This window comes from Phoenix dactylifera, chromosome 16 (genome assembly GCF_009389715.1).
Source record: "Phoenix dactylifera cultivar Barhee BC4 chromosome 16, palm_55x_up_171113_PBpolish2nd_filt_p, whole genome shotgun sequence".
Lineage (NCBI taxonomy): Eukaryota > Viridiplantae > Streptophyta > Magnoliopsida > Arecales > Arecaceae > Phoenix > Phoenix dactylifera.
Window position 1 is genome coordinate 961,018 of NC_052407.1, and position 19,131 is coordinate 980,148.

At 37.2% G+C, this 19,131-nt stretch overlaps 1 protein-coding gene across 3 annotated transcripts in view; it reads left to right on the plus strand.

The window, feature by feature from the left end:
- Positions 1-19,131, plus strand: part of LOC103720100 (inositol hexakisphosphate and diphosphoinositol-pentakisphosphate kinase VIP2-like) — a 65,836-nt gene that overhangs the window by 1,773 nt on the left and 44,932 nt on the right. For all 3 annotated transcript variants that reach the window (XM_008809649.4, XM_008809650.4, XM_008809651.4), the window contains 13 exons: positions 2,176-2,222; positions 2,813-2,896; positions 4,802-4,865; positions 4,952-5,105; positions 9,039-9,109; positions 9,192-9,296; positions 10,595-10,687; positions 12,197-12,271; positions 14,180-14,265; positions 14,422-14,628; positions 14,712-14,811; positions 14,913-14,983; positions 15,786-15,867. In XM_008809649.4, the coding sequence (XP_008807871.2) occupies positions 2,176-2,222; positions 2,813-2,896; positions 4,802-4,865; positions 4,952-5,105; positions 9,039-9,109; positions 9,192-9,296; positions 10,595-10,687; positions 12,197-12,271; positions 14,180-14,265; positions 14,422-14,628; positions 14,712-14,811; positions 14,913-14,983; positions 15,786-15,867 (1,239 nt within the window). The remainder of the gene's footprint in view (positions 1-2,175; positions 2,223-2,812; positions 2,897-4,801; positions 4,866-4,951; positions 5,106-9,038; positions 9,110-9,191; positions 9,297-10,594; positions 10,688-12,196; positions 12,272-14,179; positions 14,266-14,421; positions 14,629-14,711; positions 14,812-14,912; positions 14,984-15,785; positions 15,868-19,131) is intronic.

The window sequence follows — 19,131 nt, forward strand, 5'->3', positions numbered from 1 at the left end:
CCTGTTTTACCATCACTCTCTTTTTTCAATATTTTCATTTCCTACAGTACAATGTGTGCGTGTGAGAGAGAGATGAGTGGACATGTAGGGTTATCAACAAGCTGAGAACCAGGCTGCTTGGTCTCCCCTTGGCATATAGAAGGGCTGCTCAAGTTCTTTAGCTCAAACCAAGCTTAAGATAAGTTGTTTAAGTGCAGCTTGTACATTTTCCAATTCGAGTTGTTATCAAGTGAAGCCAAGCTTCCCTTTATTTTTGCAATCCATTCCTGTTTGTGCTTGGCTCTTTTATGAGCTGGGCTCTGAAATCTATTTGAGCTTGGCTCATTTTCTGAGTGGAGCCCAAATGAGCCATCCTCACATGCAGCTTTGAGCTGTTTGCAGCCCTGTGGATATGACAACATGGCAAATAATATTTAGCAAACCGTAACTATTTAAAAACAAATATTGCAATTGAGCACAACAATGAAGAAAGGTCCATTGAATTTGATAGATATGGAAAAAGTCTGTTACATAAGATGGCACGGTATGAAAGAAATTTGAGAAAGAGGAGAAACGAAGAAGGGTTAAGTAGCGGCCTTGTATAGTTGATGCATACAAAATTATATATACATCTGCATATATTTATATTACTTGTTAGTTGATAAGTTGAAATGGCATCAATTACATGCATGTACTTCAGTTTTCTTACTTCATTGCAGTTTGAGAAGTTAGTTCGGTGAATATGTTCAGAAGTTGATTGCGGATGATACATAACCATAACCATCAAGTCTTGTCTCAGGCTTTCAGCAATTTAGGATTGACTGCAGTTATTATTTTGCGCTGCTATTTTTAGCTGGGACTACATTTTTATTGTTGCAAGCTCATAGGAATTAGTTCTTGCAGCTTCTGTCTTATTCTATGTTAGATTTTTAAATCCTGTTTTCTGGCCCTCCTACACAAATTTACAAATTTGTGCCCTCCTCTTATCATCACCTCCTTTTTTTTGTTTTAGTAGAATGACATTTTTTTATTATTTATCTGTATCTTTGCTCTTGTATGCTGCAATTCCTATGCTTCTCCAAATGTACCTTGTCTCTTATCTTTATCCTTCCTAGTTTTAGGCTTTTAGCATCAATACATGTTAGTGATCTCATGTTTGCCAATTCGTCTTTTGTGCTTATAACCTATTTATTGCAAACTATTATAAACTTAGAAAATTGTAGTTCATATCATTGGGAATAAAACTTTCCATTGAGTGTTAGAGGCATGACATGGTTGAAAGTTGAAACATTTTAGACTTGCTTGACTCTAGCATTTTTATACATCAATATCCATTTAATCATTGTACTGCTGATAGATCCAAGGTAATAGACATGATCACAATATGGTTTTTCTTAATCATTCAGTTCGACTTGGGCCCCACAAATTTTTTGGGTACCGGCCATAACTGAATTTCAAACCTTCTCCTTTAGTTTCACTCTTTTTTTTTTGTGGGCCATATCCTCCAAAATTTTTCTTCATAGTTCAAATTGGCATAAGAAAGTAGGTCTAGATGCTGCTGCTAGATGTCAATGGGAATTTAGGCAAAGCTTGCTTACACATGATGCGGAAAGCTTTTTTTTTGGGTCACATCCTCCAATATTTTTCTTCATAATTCAAGTTGACATAACAAATTAGGTCTAAATGATGCTAATAGATGTACATGGGCATTTAAGCAAATGTTGCTTACGTGTGATGCCGATCGCAGATAACTCTCTATAGAACCCCATAGCCAATTCACAACGGGCCCAGCATTGAGGTGCGGGGTTCATGCTGCATGTATGTGCACTTTGCCTACATGTGCATGTGCCTTTGGCTTTTTCTACATCGCGACTGTTCACTTTAAAAAGGAAAAGAAATAGTTTTCCTAGGAAGCCGAGTTCGGAAACCTGTTTTTAGATTATTTAATCTTTTGCACCATCCAAACAGATGGTAAATTTAATTTTCCCCAAAACTTCGGTTTTCCGGTGTCTTTTCCAAGCAACCAAATGGGGAAGCCATTGAAACTTCCATTTTTAGTTGGAAAAATCCATATATCACAATTTCTCCATTTAGCAGTTAGCACCATCCGTTAAGAAATCTTGACTTTCTAATTTTATTTAGTTCTTATCTTGGCATATGCTATTTTTTATTGAAACCTATGTTCTTCTGGTGCAGATTGTACATTTTGGTGACAAGGTAATTCTTGAAGATCCAATAGAGAGGTATATATCTTTTCACGTTTGCTCCTATATCTAACACAAAAGGGTTTTTTGTTACTCTTATTGTTGTAATTATCTGGACTTCAAATTGATGCAGTAACTGTACAACATGCTTTTGCATTCTAAAGATGCAAAATCTGTACATATTTTATTTTTACTGATTAACATATACCTGATGCATATGTTTTAGTGCAAACTTTTCAACAAAATGTGTTTTCATGTTGACTTAAGAGGTATAGCATGGAGGAAAATGTGCTAGGCTAAGAATGATTCTTAGCAATTTGAGGAGTCAAACATTGTCTTGGTCACCCTTCTTATACTGTAAATTAATGTTATTTTAACTACTGCATGAAGTTAATTGTCTTCGGATGAGAGCTATTTTTGCTTGTGAGTGGTTCTATATTTCACCTTCTAATGTCAGCATTAAGTTTCATTGATGTCAATCAATTCATCTCTATTATGAAGTTGTATTATAGCTTACATATGCATCCAGCATCCATCTTGGGTTTATGTGCACTGAAAAATCCTTGTTTGTTCGTATTAACCATTTTTCCATTGTAACGACTTCTTACTGCATGAACTGGACATTTCAGCTGGCCAATTTGTGATTGCTTGATTGCGTTCTACTCCTCTGGTTATCCACTCAAAAAGGCTGAGGCATATGCGGCTTTACGGAAGTGAGATCCTTTCCCTTATTATCTGTGGACATTTCTCCCTAGTAAACAAATTGGACCATATCTGTTTCATTTTGTCATGTAATGATATGAATTTACATAGTCGGCTCAAGTTAGAGACAAGCTCATCAATTGCCTTATTGTGATACTTCAAGTTGAGTTCTACTGTTGAGTTTCATTTCAAATTCCTGTATTGTAATATTGAAGATTGGATCATATTTTATTGATCTTTTGTTGTCCTGATGGGTTATGCACTGCTGTCGATTCTTTACATAGATAGAAATCTTTTTCATCTCATCGTTTGCTGTAAGATATTTCTGAAACATAGTAATATTTATCTTGCATCCTGTTAATCTAACTATTTAGATATTTGTTTAAAATTATTATTTGGGAAATGCTTAATTAATCAACATATTAGTGACCATACTAGAATATAAGGAGAGAATTGAAGTAAGTGTGATGACTAGAATTTATAGATAGAGCAAATAACACAATTTATAAAATAGTGGTACACTTCACTGCTCACAACAAGACACAAAACACACTCCTAATACTTTCAATGTTAAGTTGGATATGTATTACAATGGCTATACAGGCTATTACTCTGCCCTGCTTTGCCTAACCCATTACTGGTGATCGACCATGTTTAGGCTACACAACTAGCGTATTGGAAATGCAGAAAGTCTCTTTCTTATTTCTGTTGAAGTTGCAAGTTGCTTGGTAGATTGGAAGCAATTTTTATCTAAGCCAATATGCTAGAGAAAATACGGTTGAAGTTGATGTGCTTTCTTTGATTTGGAGACAACTATATTGTTTGCAATCTAAATGACCTTGTACTTAAGAAATATAGACATCATAGCACAGTGGTTTGGAACAAAAGGAACCCAACTAAGTCGTATTAGCCATGTCACGAGGAATTACAAAGTGCTCAAGCATGAAATAGCAATGCATTTAAAGAAACTTCTTTCTTGCTTTTCCAGAAGATACAGAATTCCTGTGAAAGACAATGTGCATACAGAATAGTTGGACTATATACCCAATTACCATCTGTAAATGCGTGTAGATCCAATCAAGTGGGGACTTTTGAGTCAAATAATAATGCCATTAAGGTATTTTATAATCCGACTAAGGAAATTGGAGGATCGATGGGTAGGCATACATAGAATAGACAGACTATTATTCATGAACAAGCTCACCATTGAGGAATTGACGCAATGTATATTATCTAGGTTCAACCACAATGGTGGGGATTTGGACTAGAGCTGATCATAGACTGGGCTTGGGCACAGAAAATGTCAAATTTTAAATAGGCCCAGCCCAAAGCCCAACTAAAAATGAATATAGTTTAGGCCTGAGGCCTAGCCCATGATCAGCTCTAATTTAGACTAGTTAGTCCAATTGTTGAAGATCGTAAAGAGGTAATATGAAGTCTACCATCAATTCTATTTCCCTGTTCCATCATATTGGCATGTCATTTAATCTTTCTTGCTCAATGCCTCAAACATAACTAAACTGTAGATTGCACCAAGCTTATTGTTTGATTGCACCATGGTCATTTTTCCATGTTTTTCTGTTTCTTTTATTTAATATTCTTGATAAATATTAAGATTGCTAAGCATTCATTCTTTAACAAATACTATCCACTCTAAAGTCAGACTATTTAACAATTGTGTCTGATGATGTCGATATTCCGATCTTTGTACAATCTGTATTCACCTTCTAGCCGTTTTTATTATTATGAAAATTAACCTCCTTTTTGAGAAATTGCATGAGCTATTTTGGTTCTTCTTTATAGGTTATGAATGCTAAAGCTAGGTATTCTGCATGTATTTTTTGAGAACAATAGTCTTCTGCATGGATTGTCATTCATGACTAATCCTTTTTTTCCTCTTTTTTGATATGCTTAAGGCCTTTCTTGGTGAATGAATTGGAACCACAACATCTTCTCCATGATCGCAGGAAAGTTTATGAGGTGGCTTGTCTTAGATCATCCAGTAATCTATCTCTTGACATCTAGTACTTCATAACATGCTAACCTGTTTGTTAATAATTGTGAAGCGTCTTGAAATGTTTGGAATTCCTGTTCCAAATTATGCTCTTGTAAATAGAGAGTATCCTTATCAAGAACTAGACTACTTTGTTGAGCAAGAAGATTTTGTTGAGGTTCATGGAAAGCGTTTTTGGAAGCCTTTTGTGGAGAAACCTGTTGATGGTATGACTTCGCCCTATGCAAATAATTTTTGATTCTGTTAATTTAGTGAAGTCATATATGAAAATAATTTTTTTAAAGAGTAATCAAGGAAGAAAACCTCTAAAGAACTGTTAATTTTTGATTCTGTTAATTTAGTGAAGTCATATATGAAAATAATTTCTTTTTAGAGTAATCAAGGAAGAAAACCTCTAAAGAACTGTTAATTTTTTAAGGCATTTTTATAATTTTTCTAGTCAAATATATTGTTGCAGTAAATTCTCTTGCTATGATTTCATAATGCACTAAAGGCTCTTTGTTTTTTCGTTTTCTTCTCTGATATTAATAGCGATGTGCTTCCATATTTATAGTTCTTCATTCTTTTGCTTACAAAGAAGACACATACCTACTGTCATTATCATGAAATAAACCAAGCATCAATAAAATAAATCAGTCATGCATTAGATACCACTTTCTAGAATTCAGCATGTTTGTAAAGTATCATTGTCCATAGATTTTACAAAATAGAAATCAAATAAATGAACAACAAATAGAAAGACATGCTACATGTGTCATGAGATATGTGTATCTTACATAAGGGGCATTAGACTTATGCTTCGTGGAAAATAATTGACGTTCATAATTTCTTACTAATGGTAAAAACTAATTGTTGGAGTCAATGATTTAGGTCTTTGTGTTGGGCGTTGTGCTAGTACCTTATTAATATGGTGGAGTACACCCTGTAAAAGTATCATGTCACCCTCTTCTTATTGATAGATGATAAAATTGGCACAATTACTACTAGTACCACGTATTGGTATGGGGATTACACTGATCCTGTACTGGCACTGATGCAATACCCTATTACATTGGGACTACAAATTGCTCCTTACCACTTGGTACTTTAGGGTCCTTAAAAACTTGTTTGAACTCTTCGGACTTCTTACTAGTTGTATCTTCAATGACATCAACTTTGAACATCAATTCCCATTGATGCAAAAGGAAGTGCGGTTTAAGATTTGCCATTTCAAATCTGAATTCTTCAGGAAGCTCACAAAACCAACAACTTGGCAGCTTAGTTACATGTGCAAATGTTTGAGTTTTCTTTTCTTCCTTTTAGTTTCATGAATGAGACAAATTTCTTATGGTAAGGCTGTTAAACTTAAAAGAGTCGGTTTGGGGATCAATTTTCCAATATCATTTTCCAAATGGCATACAATCCACACACATATACATATATGGGGACCGCATTGGTATCATAAGCATTATAAGCAAGGTTCACAAAACTGCTATTGAGAACTGTGTTGGTACGGTATGTCGGTACGGTACGGTATGGTATAGTATGTATCATGGTCTGCCGTACCGGTCGGTACAGGCCGGTACCGGCCGGTACATACCGGTACCGGACCCTACCGGTATGGAACAGCTACATATTTCGGTACCGAACCGTACCGGCCCGTACCGACAGGTACCAACGCGTACTGGCCCGTACCGACCGGTACTGGCCCATACCGACTCGGTATCGGCCCGTACCGAACTGGTACCGGTCCGAACCGACCAGTCCGTACCGGCTCCAATTTTTTTTGGCTTTTAGCCTCATCGGTACAGTACCGGTTCGGCTTGGTTTGGTTCGGTACCGTACCGGTACCGATGCCCACCGGTACATCGGTACAGTCGGTACCGCGTACCTTTACTATGTATCTTGTACCAAGATAGGTTTCCAAACTTTTTCTTACTCCTAACCATGGTACAGCTCAAAATCGAGCGGTGTAGGTCGATACGGGTGATTCCGCTCTATTCAGACTGCTATAGACTGGTTCAGCTCATATATCGAATCGGACCTTGGTACCTTACCAGTATGGTATGATATGGCTCGGTACGACTTACCTTGACTATAAGCTTCTTTTTAGCCATCCTGAAGTAATAATATGAGACCTGTAAGTGCAATATTATTCAAGAATGCTGTTACCACAATGCAGTCAGATGATATTGTGCTGAGGTATAGGGTCACAAACCTCTTTCAAGGTATGCTGAGACATTGCTCTAGGTAACTTTTGTCCATTTGATGCGCTGATGCTTCCTTTCATTTGCTTTTTTCTTTTTTAACTTCCAACATCAGTGATGAGGCCTCAAACCTAGGGCGACAAGCCATGCACTTCTTACACTGATTTGACTGTCTCACAGTTCGTGCAAAGTTTGGAATCAATTTTATTCTGTTCTCTTTCCTTCTATTCATGCATAGCTGATTTCGATCACCAGATAAAAGCCCATCCACAATGCATGGAAATTCAGGAAAATGAACGATTTAGACTCTAGCAGAATAGGCATCAAGTGTTCTCCTTTTGGAGTCTCTGTCCGCTTAGCTAGACGATGGATCCACATAAATCATAAGAATTTAATTGCAGATATTGCTCAATTAGGTGTTGGTACCGAATAGATTTGTTGTAATAGTGACTAGCTTCAAGCCATAAACTTGTATATGTTAGAACCCGATGTCGATGACCCTGTTTAGAAGGTGGAATAGTAATTCCCTATTGGAGGATAAGACATTGGGTTCTAACATATACAAGTTTATGGCTTGAAGCTAGTCACTATTACAACAAATCTATTCGGTACCAACACCTAATTGAGCAATATCTATTCGGTACCTCCCCCCCCCCCCCCCCCCCCCGCCCCCCGCGGGACCGCTCGAAGAGGGGAATCTTATTCTCTCTAATTACTCTTTAGCCCGTATTCACTCTTTAATCTAACCAAAAAGTGGGACGGCAATTTTGTCTTTGTGATAAAATCCAAATCTTTCACAAAAAACCAATTTACTTATTCCCCCTTCACTTATCCCTTCAACCAGACACTAAATTCCCTATTCCATGGAATCCCTATTCCTCTACAGTGCATGGTTTAACTTTCCCTTACCCCTCCAATTTTTGTTGCGTGCCTGCATCAGAGTATCTCTATTATCTATGTTGCATTTTTAATTGGCAATTGCATGCAAGAAAGCTCCATGGGTCTTCATGTTGGGCGATTCTTTCAATATAGGTCTAGATTGAAACTTAAGAGTTTCAGCAGAGGTGTCAGTTGTTAGGTGCCAAACCAGTAACTGAACACATCAAGGTCTAGAATGAAAAAGAAGACATAAAAAATTCTTCAGTTCTCTCTGCTAAATCAGGATGAGTAAGACACACCAGATGGAATAATGCACACTTCTTCAATACTTCTTAGACTCCTAATCAATGCTTCCAGTGCTCTTCCAAATGGAGCTTATGCTTCAGAAGTTTCACATCATGTACAAGGAACATGTCTGAAGTCTAATGACAAATTGAAGCAGGCAAAGGGTATAGACGCAACCAAGGTTCGCTATACCGACCGTACCGACGTACCGGTGCGGTACCGGTATTGAACAGCCGAACCGGTACTGTATCGAAAGTGCCACAGCGCGTGGCTTTAGTTGCACTGTCTCTCGTGAAGAACACCTCGTACCGGTGCGAACCGAGCCGGTTCGCATCGGTACAGGCCATGATCTGATCGGTTCCGACCCAAATTAGGTCGGAACTGATTTCAATAGCCGTACTGTACCAGTGCTTGTCGGTACCGGTATGGTATGGGCTGAACCGACTGGTACCGGTCGGTTCAGCAGACCATGGATGCAACTATCAAAACCTCTTCTTAATTTAACAATTCCTTTAACTTATATTATCTGGTGCATAAACACTCTGACATTGGAAAGGTCAGACAAGAGGCTGCTGGAGTTAAACCAACATAAACTTGCCTTAATTTTCTATAATGGTAAGTTGTCTAACAGATCTTTTGGGTACTGTAGGCTCTGAGTTATTACCAAAAAAATACTAAACTTCTAAATCCTTCTTGTAGTACATGCAAGAATACTTTTGCCATTCTATATGCTTCTATGCTTGGTTTTGTACATAATTTGACCCTGATTTTCATTGCTCTTTTAAAAAGGGGACAACCACAGTATAATGATATACTATCCTAGTTCTGCTGGTGGGGGAATGAAAGAATTGTTTAGAAAGGTAATATTTATATGTTGTGTTCATTTTTAAGTAGCATACGTGTGATGCAATTCTTTTTCTGATTCTAGTACCATCTCTATAGGTTGGGAATCGATCTAGTGAGTTTCACCCAGATGTTCGTAGAGTGAGGCGTGAGGGCTCTTACATTTATGAGGAGTTCATGCCTACCGGGGGAACAGATGTCAAGGTTGTTTAATATATTGTCATTGATAATTTTTATTCTTGGCTTTTGTTAACAGTCTTACTGCATTTTGCAATATAGCATGGACTATGTATGTGGTCATATTTAAAATACCCCCTCTTCATGATTAGTATATTATTTATTGCCTCTCAGAATCTATGATTATTCTGGAAGACAATTTTATGTAATATGAATGTACCCTTTTAACATTAGAAGGGATGAGCTTATATATCTTGAATTGAGATTATTCAATGTCCTTTACAAAAAGGACCACCTATATTAAGAATAACCACCTCCTATCTACCTATAATTTCCATGAATATGGTTTCTTTGTGACAAATTTTGCAAAGTTGGACCAATAGTTTTGAAATGCTGAAATTTATTCTTCATGTTCATCACACAAAAGAAATAAGCAACTAGTCAACCCACCAAACTATTTTTTGACATCCATTTTTGCCCATCAAAACTTTGACCTGTATAATAGATTTGTTATTTTGTTGATCCCATCATTCAGAAAACTGTCTGGAGTGCAATTAACTCCTATATTATTATGGGCCATCCTCTGCTTGCATACTTGGGCCTCGTTTAGTTGTTTGCACTGGCTATCATAATTTAATATAGATAGGTCCCAGGCAAGGCAATCACCCAGTTGTTTGGGAGCACCAAGTTACTTTACAATCATTTACTTGGTATCTCCCACATAAATAGGCCCGAGGCAAGGCAATTACCCAGTTGTTTGGGAGCACCAAGTTACTTTACAATCATTTACTGCCTTGGCAAGAGCGTCGCATCCAAGTATCTGATAGTTTATTATTATAATTTAATATACATAATTTTTTGGATCTAATTTTACTCTTTGTTCTATGACTTTTCCCATTTCTTAGTGTTAAATCAATTGACAGACTACGAATGAGATAGATGTGTAGGTAGACGTTTGAGGGAGAATTGCTAAAACACTTCAAAACTTTAGCCAGTGTGACAACATCCTGGTCTCTCCTTGCCTTCCTTTTTTCTTTCAGCTTCTTGAAAATCATGAATTCAGCCCGTCTTCCTCCATTCCTCTTCTTTTTTTTTTCGGTCTGTGTTAAGTTTCTGCTTTTGGTGCCAATAAAGGTTTTGATACTACCTTAATTATCCAATGGAATAGTTCACTATATTATAAGCTTTCCCATCACTGCTTCTTACAGTTTGATGTATTAGTTGTCTTTTGTTACTAACATAATTGTCCATGTGATATATTGTAGTGTCTCTTATTACTGAAAATGCTAAATATGCTAGAACTAAGATCTGTATGTCTACCATAGGTATATACTGTTGGTCCAGAATATGCACATGCTGAAGCACGGAAGTCTCCAGTTGTCGATGGTGTCGTTATGAGGAATCCTGATGGAAAAGAAGTAAGCATTCAATTATTCATTATCACTTAGACTAGCAATTTCTATTCTTCGGCTAGAGAAGTACGAGGCTGGATTTATCTGAAATCACGAAAATTGCTAGGTTACAGGCTATTCCTCAGATTATTTGAATCAGGCCTGCTAATTGTATTCACAGATGAATGTAGATTCTTATTGCAGGGGTAGTATATTTAGCACGAAACAACTCTATCCTTAATTATGTTCGTCAGTTTTACATAATGTGCTTGTAGCATATTTCATCTGATACACCTAGGTTCCGTTGTGCTAATTAGACTTTTTTGACAAGTTTTACTTTGCCATAGGCATTTCACATATAAGATTAGCAACTTGATGAAATTGCAAATAGATAAAATGACATCGGCAACTCAGTTAACATCCATTTTATTAATCACCTTTATTCTTGATGCATTCTATTAATAAACGACAATAAATCGGTTAGTAGCAGCAAAATTTGTACTGGGAACTAGGAAGTATAATGAAACTGTATTAATAGAGAGCAAAATGATCTTAATAGCTAGTTCCCCTCAATATTCGATTTTCGTGACAAATATCATCATGCAGTATTCAATTCTAACTGCCCAAAATCCAAATTGTGCTTTGCATTGATATATGTTTCGCTGTACCGGTCGGTACCGGTCGGTACTGAGCGTACCGTACCCGTACCGATGGATACCGGTATCGGTACACCAATATCGGTACAGTCTGTACCGAGCGTACCGTACCGTACCGACACTCGGTATGCCTATACTAGTGCGGCACCGGTACGGGGTTCGGTACCGGTACGGCGAACCTTGGAATTAAAGCTGATTAGCTCTTTCACTCGGTGGTGTCGGCAAGCTTTTGATTGTAGTCTGGAACTCAACTTACCCATCAAGAAAGGAAACAAGGTCAGACAAAATAATAAAAAAGGCATCTATTTAAACTAATTAGCCGGTCTATATAAGCTATGACGCAAGAGAGATGCTTGCTGTAGGATCTTGAAGGCCAATTTTCAGGCAAAAACAACCTTTTCGTTTGTTGTGCAATTTTAATTCAATACAACTGAAACAACGTTGAATTTCTAATAGATATGAAAGAAATCTAGATGAAGAGGAAAGAAAGTAAAATATGATATAGGAACTCTACACATAAGAGTCAAAGCTTATGTACCAAAATGTAGCTCCTAATTTGTGTTTTCTTATTTATCTGGTTTGTTTAAACGCTAAATGGACAACCTTTTCCTTGAATCAATGATCTTTGTATGATGTCATTTAGGGAAAAACCATGCTGTCATAGATTAATGTAACCTCGATCATTTAGTTAATTGACCTCTCTGATTCCATATGCTGGTAGAACGTTCTTTATTTATGCTAGCACTTGGATCTTTCACGTTTGCTATGAGGTTCTTGAGTTATAAACCTAATCTCTAATGCAGTTTGTCTTGATTTTCAAGATTTTTAAAAATTCCACGGAATTCATTTCCCTGTTTTATAAAACATATTTATTTTGCAGGTCAGGTACCCCGTACTATTGACTCCGACTGAGAAACAAATGGCAAGGGAAGTTTGTATTGCTTTTAGACAAGCGGTAAAATTATCCAGATATGAAGCTTCCATGTGCTTATTGTTCTTTTTAAATCGTATTGTGATGTTCTTTATGATGTTGCCTTGCAATGTATCTGTTTATAGGGTTTTAAATTTGTTATTTTATATTTTCTATGAAGTTGTGAATGATAAGTCCTTGCTCAGTGTTGGACTCTACAGAATGGTCCTTATGCCGTTTAACATATTTTGCAATATGTATACTTTTTAGTTTTTGCATTTTAACTTGCAAATGTTTATTATGTTTTTAAATTGTTCTTATTTTTCATGTTATTCAAAATTATAAAAGCTTGTTGAATATGACTAATTTTTATCACTATGATTTGGTGCAGTCTATATTTGTTCTCATAATTGACACTTTAGACAAAACTTAAGTCTCTTGTGGTCACCTGTCCGAGCAAGAATAGTTACGTGCTTTCACTTGAGCAATCCTAAACTGATTAGAATGTCACTATATATTAATGTGAAGGATTTCTAGATTTCCTCTTCCTTTTTTACTTTCACTATTATGTTGTGGTGAGTGGGCTTCAATATGAACTTATGAAGTTAGTTTTCTATCTTTTTAGAATTTGCATTTACATCATTTAGTTGCAATTTCAAGTCCAACTTACTAACTTCTAAGCTCAAACTTAATTAATTTCAAACTGAACCTCAAACTATTGATGAATGATAGGTTTGAGGAATAACTTCTAAGCTCAAGCTCAAACTTATTTAATTTCAAACTGAACTCAACCTATTCATGAATGATTAGTTTGAGGAATTGTCAATAACTTGAAGTCCGTTCAATGCATGCATGCTTTGAAATTGATCCTTTGTGTAGGATCACTGATTTTGCATGATAGCATATCAAGGGGCCTTTGATGCTAAGCTGGTGAACAAGACCTACACAGGAATCATAGAATTTGGGAAAAGAAAATGATAGATGGAATAAGGTTCGCCGTACTGGTACCGAACTCCGTACCGGTGCCGCACTAGTATAGGCATACCGAGTGTCGGTACAGTACGGTATGCGGTACGCTAGGCGTATCAACATTGGCGTACCGATACCGATATCCATCGGTACGGGTACGGACGCCCGGTACCGACCGGTACAGCATACCATGGATGGAAGCATGGTTCGTCGTACTGATGCGTAGTGCCCTATGCTGAGCATATTCTACTGTACTGGTACTGAACCAAGACTCGCTACAGGGGGCATACCAACTTTCCGTACATTGAACCGACCCCTATATTGGTGTACGGTGTACCAATACTATACCAACATAGTACTGGTATAGGGTATGGTATCGAGATAGCAAACCTTGGATGGACGAGTTTTTTTTTCTTCTCTCAAGGACAAATTTTTACCTCTATTGATGGCTGTGGGTTCTGATTGTTTGATGATGTCTCTCATGGCTGTGAGTTCTGAGAGATGGGGGGTTCATGGTTGTTTGTTGGATGCATCATGATTGCTTGCAGTTAACCATTGATGGTTTGGCGGTTTGGCCTGCCCTGGCTTCCAACCTAGACCACCCACCTAGGCTTAAAGTGCCCCCTTAGGTACATAATGGTTCAACGGTATGTTTGGGGCCATCAAAAGTGCACCCTCTCTGAACGCGAGCAACATTAAGGTCATGAAGGCTCATGGCGTGGCTCTTGGCTGTTGAAAATGCTATAGTATTTTGTCTATTGTTTGAAGGTAATATGTTGAAATTAAGGTATGTTAACTAATACATGCTCATATTGGAAAACATAGGGTCTCGCTAGTAACAAGAAAGAAGGTATATTAAATTGTTGCAATTGATTGAGAGTCAGTTAAATGCTGGATAGTTAAAGAAATCAATTTGAAGTGATTTACTTCCTCCACATGAATGCTAAGTGGCTATTTTCCATCACTCTTTACATGTTTTGGCAGGTCTGTGGCTTTGATCTCTTAAGGTGCGAAAGACGATCTTATGTATGTGATGTGAATGGATGGAGTTTTGTGAAGAATTCCCACAAGTAATTGTGTTTGCTGTCTTAAGTATTTTATTAACTGAATTTAATGTATAAATAAAATATATTATTTGAATAGTTTTTGTTATGATGATAATTTGCAACACTGTTTTGTAGTTTTTTTAATATCTGTATTTCTGAAGAAGTTTGTTCGTATGGTAGGTACTATGATGATGCAGCTTGTGTATTGAGGAAAATGTTTCTTGATGCAAAAGCTCCCCATCTTTCATCTACCATTCCTCCTAATCTTCCTTGGAGAGTTAATGAACCAATCCAATCTTCTGAGGGGCTAACACGCCAGGGAAGTGGAATTATTGGCACATTTGGGCAGTCAGAGGAGCTCCGTTGTGTTATTGCTGTTATTCGTCAGTAAGGGCAGATTTCTCTTGCTTTATGGGATGGTTATTTTCATCTCTCATATCCTTTCTAATTTTTTGTCATAATTATCTTAGTGGTGATCGGACACCAAAGCAGAAGGTGAAGTTGAAAGTTACGGAAGAGAAACTACTAAATTTAATGTTGAAGTACAATGGAGGAAGGCCAAGAGCTGAGGTGTTTCTTGCCTCCAAATTTGAAATCAGTTTTGGAGAATAAATGGGCTGGTGCTTATGAAGACTTTTAAATGATCTTGTTGTGCATTAACTTTGCTGCAGACAAAGCTGAAAAGTGCCGTTCAGTTACAAGATCTGCTAGATGCTACACGAATGCTGGTTCCACGTTCTAAGTACGTTTTCAAATTTAGAAATTCCTACTTAGATATGCACACTCTAGTTTGTTCTTTAATAGTTGTAAAGTTAATGAGTTGATTGTAACCAGCTGTGACCACCTAGTGCTTAAAGCCCCAAAGAATATATTTCATGTTTGTTTATTGAGGTCATATCCTTACGGTATTTTGGTGAATGTTCAATCAGCTTGATAATGGACAAGCATTTGCCATTTGCTGGCAGTTTTTAAAAAAATTATGTTAGCTGCTATTATTATTTGCTCATTTCTTTCATGGCGCCTTTTAGAGCTATGATTATTTTTTGGTCACCAGATTTTGATGGTAGAAGGCCTGGATGAGGATTATAATGATGTTTGCAACCATATGCAATAGTTGTCGCCTAGTACCTAAATCCCTAGTATTTGCATATACACCACATTACAGTTTGGAATGGATAAGGAATGGAGTAAATGCCACATAAACACATGGGCTTTTCATTTGATTAATATATCAGTGAACCTATCTCATAAGTTTTCAGATGAAAGAGATTTTGTGAAGAGGAATGGTGCTGTTTACTGTATTGTAGCAATATCCTATATGGTCATGGCACGCACTTTCTAATTTTCAATGTAGTCAGATTTGCATTTGAGTCTCTTGTAGATGCCACTCCTATAACATCACCATAGGGGTTGTATCTCTCATACAACAACTCAATTGAACAAATGTTCTCTCCCAAATCTATCAATAAAGAAAATCGCTTTGCTTTTTGTGACCCTATCCAGTTAATGATTTCCTTCTATATATGTAATTATCTATGCATTAGATCTGGTCGTGAAAGCGATAGTGATGCTGAGGACATCGAACATGCTGAAAAACTTCGTCAAGTCAAAGCGGTTCTTGAGGAGGTAAGTTTATTGGTATCAGAAATTGGTCTCATTTGATTTTAATTTTACATGCGGTCATGAATGCTAATTTTGTTGCTGCATTATCTCAATAACAGGATTTTGGCATCTTCAATTTGTTTTTGTGCATGGAACATTTTGCTTTAGCATGACCATTCAAGCAAGCAAATTTCAATAGACTTGTTTGCATGTATTTAATTGAAGTGTTCCAACTGTAACTGTAGCATTTTAAAGCAAGCAAAATTATTTCATGTCTTGAAAATGTATAAAAACTTGTGTTGATTGTAATTTTTATGTCTGCATATTTGAGCATCCAGTAGAGGACTTGCTAGCAGCTTTGGGTCCCTAGGAATCATTCTTACTTGTGGTCATGGTGTTGATGTGTGGAATATGCGAGGATTGATGCTCAGATAATATATTGTTTACATCTAAGAATAAATGCTTACCTTCCACCATGTAGACAAGTCCAGGCTTTATTTCTTTGTCCAGTTTTTAGTGTCAAATGAATCTTTTAGTTTCTTAAATTACAAATTCAATTTGGATTTGTTTACTACATTCTTTTGACTATAGTGTGAAGAGCAGACCCGTGGAAGGTTGGCCCATACCCGCCCTATACCTATCCAACCTGATTTTTGCTGTGCTCAGGCTATGGCCAGGTCTCAATTTTCAAACTTGATAGCCATTTTCTAGACTGACTTAGCTTGGCTTAGCCTAGCCCCAAAACATTGCATATTATATAGATATAATTTTATCTATAAAATAATGTTATATATTTTTTATAAGGGGTGGGAGAGCTCAAAGTCCCTCCAATCATAGCCAATGCAACACTGCTCCCCCTCCCTTTACTCTCTATGGGATTGGCTTCTCTCTCTCTCTCTCACTCTCTCGCCACCCTCTCTTGCTTCCCCTCGGCCCTAGTTGGCCTTGCCATCCTCTCTCTCCCTCCCTCCTTCCTTGACAGCCTCCTCTCTCTTGCCTTCCATCCTCGCCCTGCTCCTTATCTCTGAAAGCCTTAAACATATATGAATAATCCAAATATCATATATAAAGCAACAGAAATAGGAACGTATACCTCCTGCCATAGTCTTTTGTCTTTTAAGCTCCAGCGTTGAAGTCCTGATCAAGATAACTCGGCAAGAAACACTTTAGTGAGAAAAGGGACTTCTAGTCTTTTCCTAACCTTATGGGACGTACTGATGGATGTACACATGCCCCTTTTATAGGCAAGACCAGGGACCCTTAATTCTCTATTGTAATAAATATTAGCATTCAATCCATTACAGAATACTAACAGACACGGTACAGATACATTGATTTTGGTTAACTCCACAACTACCTCATAATGATGTTTATCCAACTCTTCAGTTTATCAAGAAAGGTGTACATGAATGTGGTGTGGGGCTACCTTAAGGAAAAAATATCAATTAAAGTTTACATTTTCTCCCACTTGGCCCACGTGACACATTCAAATCGTATAGAATTGGCAACTTTAGTATGGCCAAATTTTATACATCATTTATTGTGGATACTCCCACTAACTCAAGAAACATCATACACGAACCATGGCAGTAAGGCTCTATTTATTGAAACCGTCCCTTCCATGTGCTACGATGTACTCTACCTCTTAAGTAGTGCTTTATGAGAAAACTTTATGAAAGACTAGCAAGTCACTCGGGTCCAACTTTATCATCTCGATGGATAAATGAATTCACAAACTTTATTACGCAATACTCAAACTGAATTCATTGATAATATTTATGAAACAAGAAAGTCCAATGAGAGAACTAAATGCATATGCCCATAGAATCCACATGACCCTTAAACTGTTTAACCGGTAAACCTTTTGTCATTGGATCTGCAATCATTAAGTCTGTAGTGGTGTGGTGAATAGATACCATACTACTCTTGATGTTCTCTCTCATACTGAGATGCTTTATGTTGATGTGTTTACTCCGGCTGCCACTTTTATTGTTTTTCGAAAAGAACACCGCAGCACTGTTATCACAGTATATTCTGATCGGTCTCTCTATAAAATCGACAACCTTGGGACCGCTTATGAAATTCTTCAACCATAAAGCCTGGGTAGTTGCCTCATAACAGGCAATGAATTTTGCCTCCATAGTAGACGTAGCAACAATGGTCTGCTTAGTACTCCAAGATATAGCTTCTCTAGCAAGAAGGAAGATATATCCCAAAGTTGACTTTTTGGAGTCTGCACAACCGGCAAAATCCGAATCTGAATAATCAACTACATCCAACATGTCGGTATGCCTGAAAGTCAGTCTGTAGTTCTTGGTGCTTTGCAAATACCTTATAACCTTCTTTGTAGCTACCCAATGTAGGAAACTGGGATTACTTTGGAAGCGCCCGAGTATACCAATAGCCAAGCATATGTCGGGTCTAGTATAGATCTAAGCATACATCAAGCTTCCGACCGCAAATGCATATGGGATATCTTTCATATGCTCTTGTTCCAATGAATTTTGGGGCGACTGATCCTTAGAAAATTTATCCCTTTTGATTATGGGAGCTATAGAGGGCCTACAATTCTGCATACCAAATCTCTCCAAAACTTTTTCAATGTAGGCCTTTTGAGACAGTCCTAAAGTTCTTTGTTTCTTGTCTTTGTGAATCTCTATGCCGATGACATAAGAGGCTTCACCCATATCTTTCATTTCAAAGTGTTGGGAAAGAAACTGTTTGGTCTCATGTAGCAAACCCAAATCACTGCTAGTAAGAAGAATATTATCTACATATAGGATTAAGAAAATGAATTTTCTTCCACTTGCCTTAAGGTATATACATTGATCGACAAGGTTCTCGACGAAACCAAATTAAGAGATTACCTTGTGAAACTTTAAATACCATTGTCGGAAAGCTTGTTTGAATCCATAGATAGATTTTTTTAACTTGCATACTTTCGGATTGTTACTGTTAAAACCTTTAGGTTGACACGTAGTCACGTACACTTCTTCCTCAAGATCCCCATTAAGAAAAGCTGTTTCACGTCCATTTGATGTAGCTCGAGATCAAAATGAGCTACCAAAGCCATGATAATTCTTAATGAATCCTTCTTAGAAACTGGAGAGAAGGTTTCATGATAGTTGATGCCTTCTTTTCGAGTAAAACCCCTAGCCACAAGTCGGGCCTTATGCGACATTTCCTGAGGAATTCCTTTTGGTTTTAAAAATCCATTTGCAACTAATAGCAATTGCATCCTCAGGTAAGTCAACGAGATCCCAGACTTGATTTTTGGCCATTGATTCT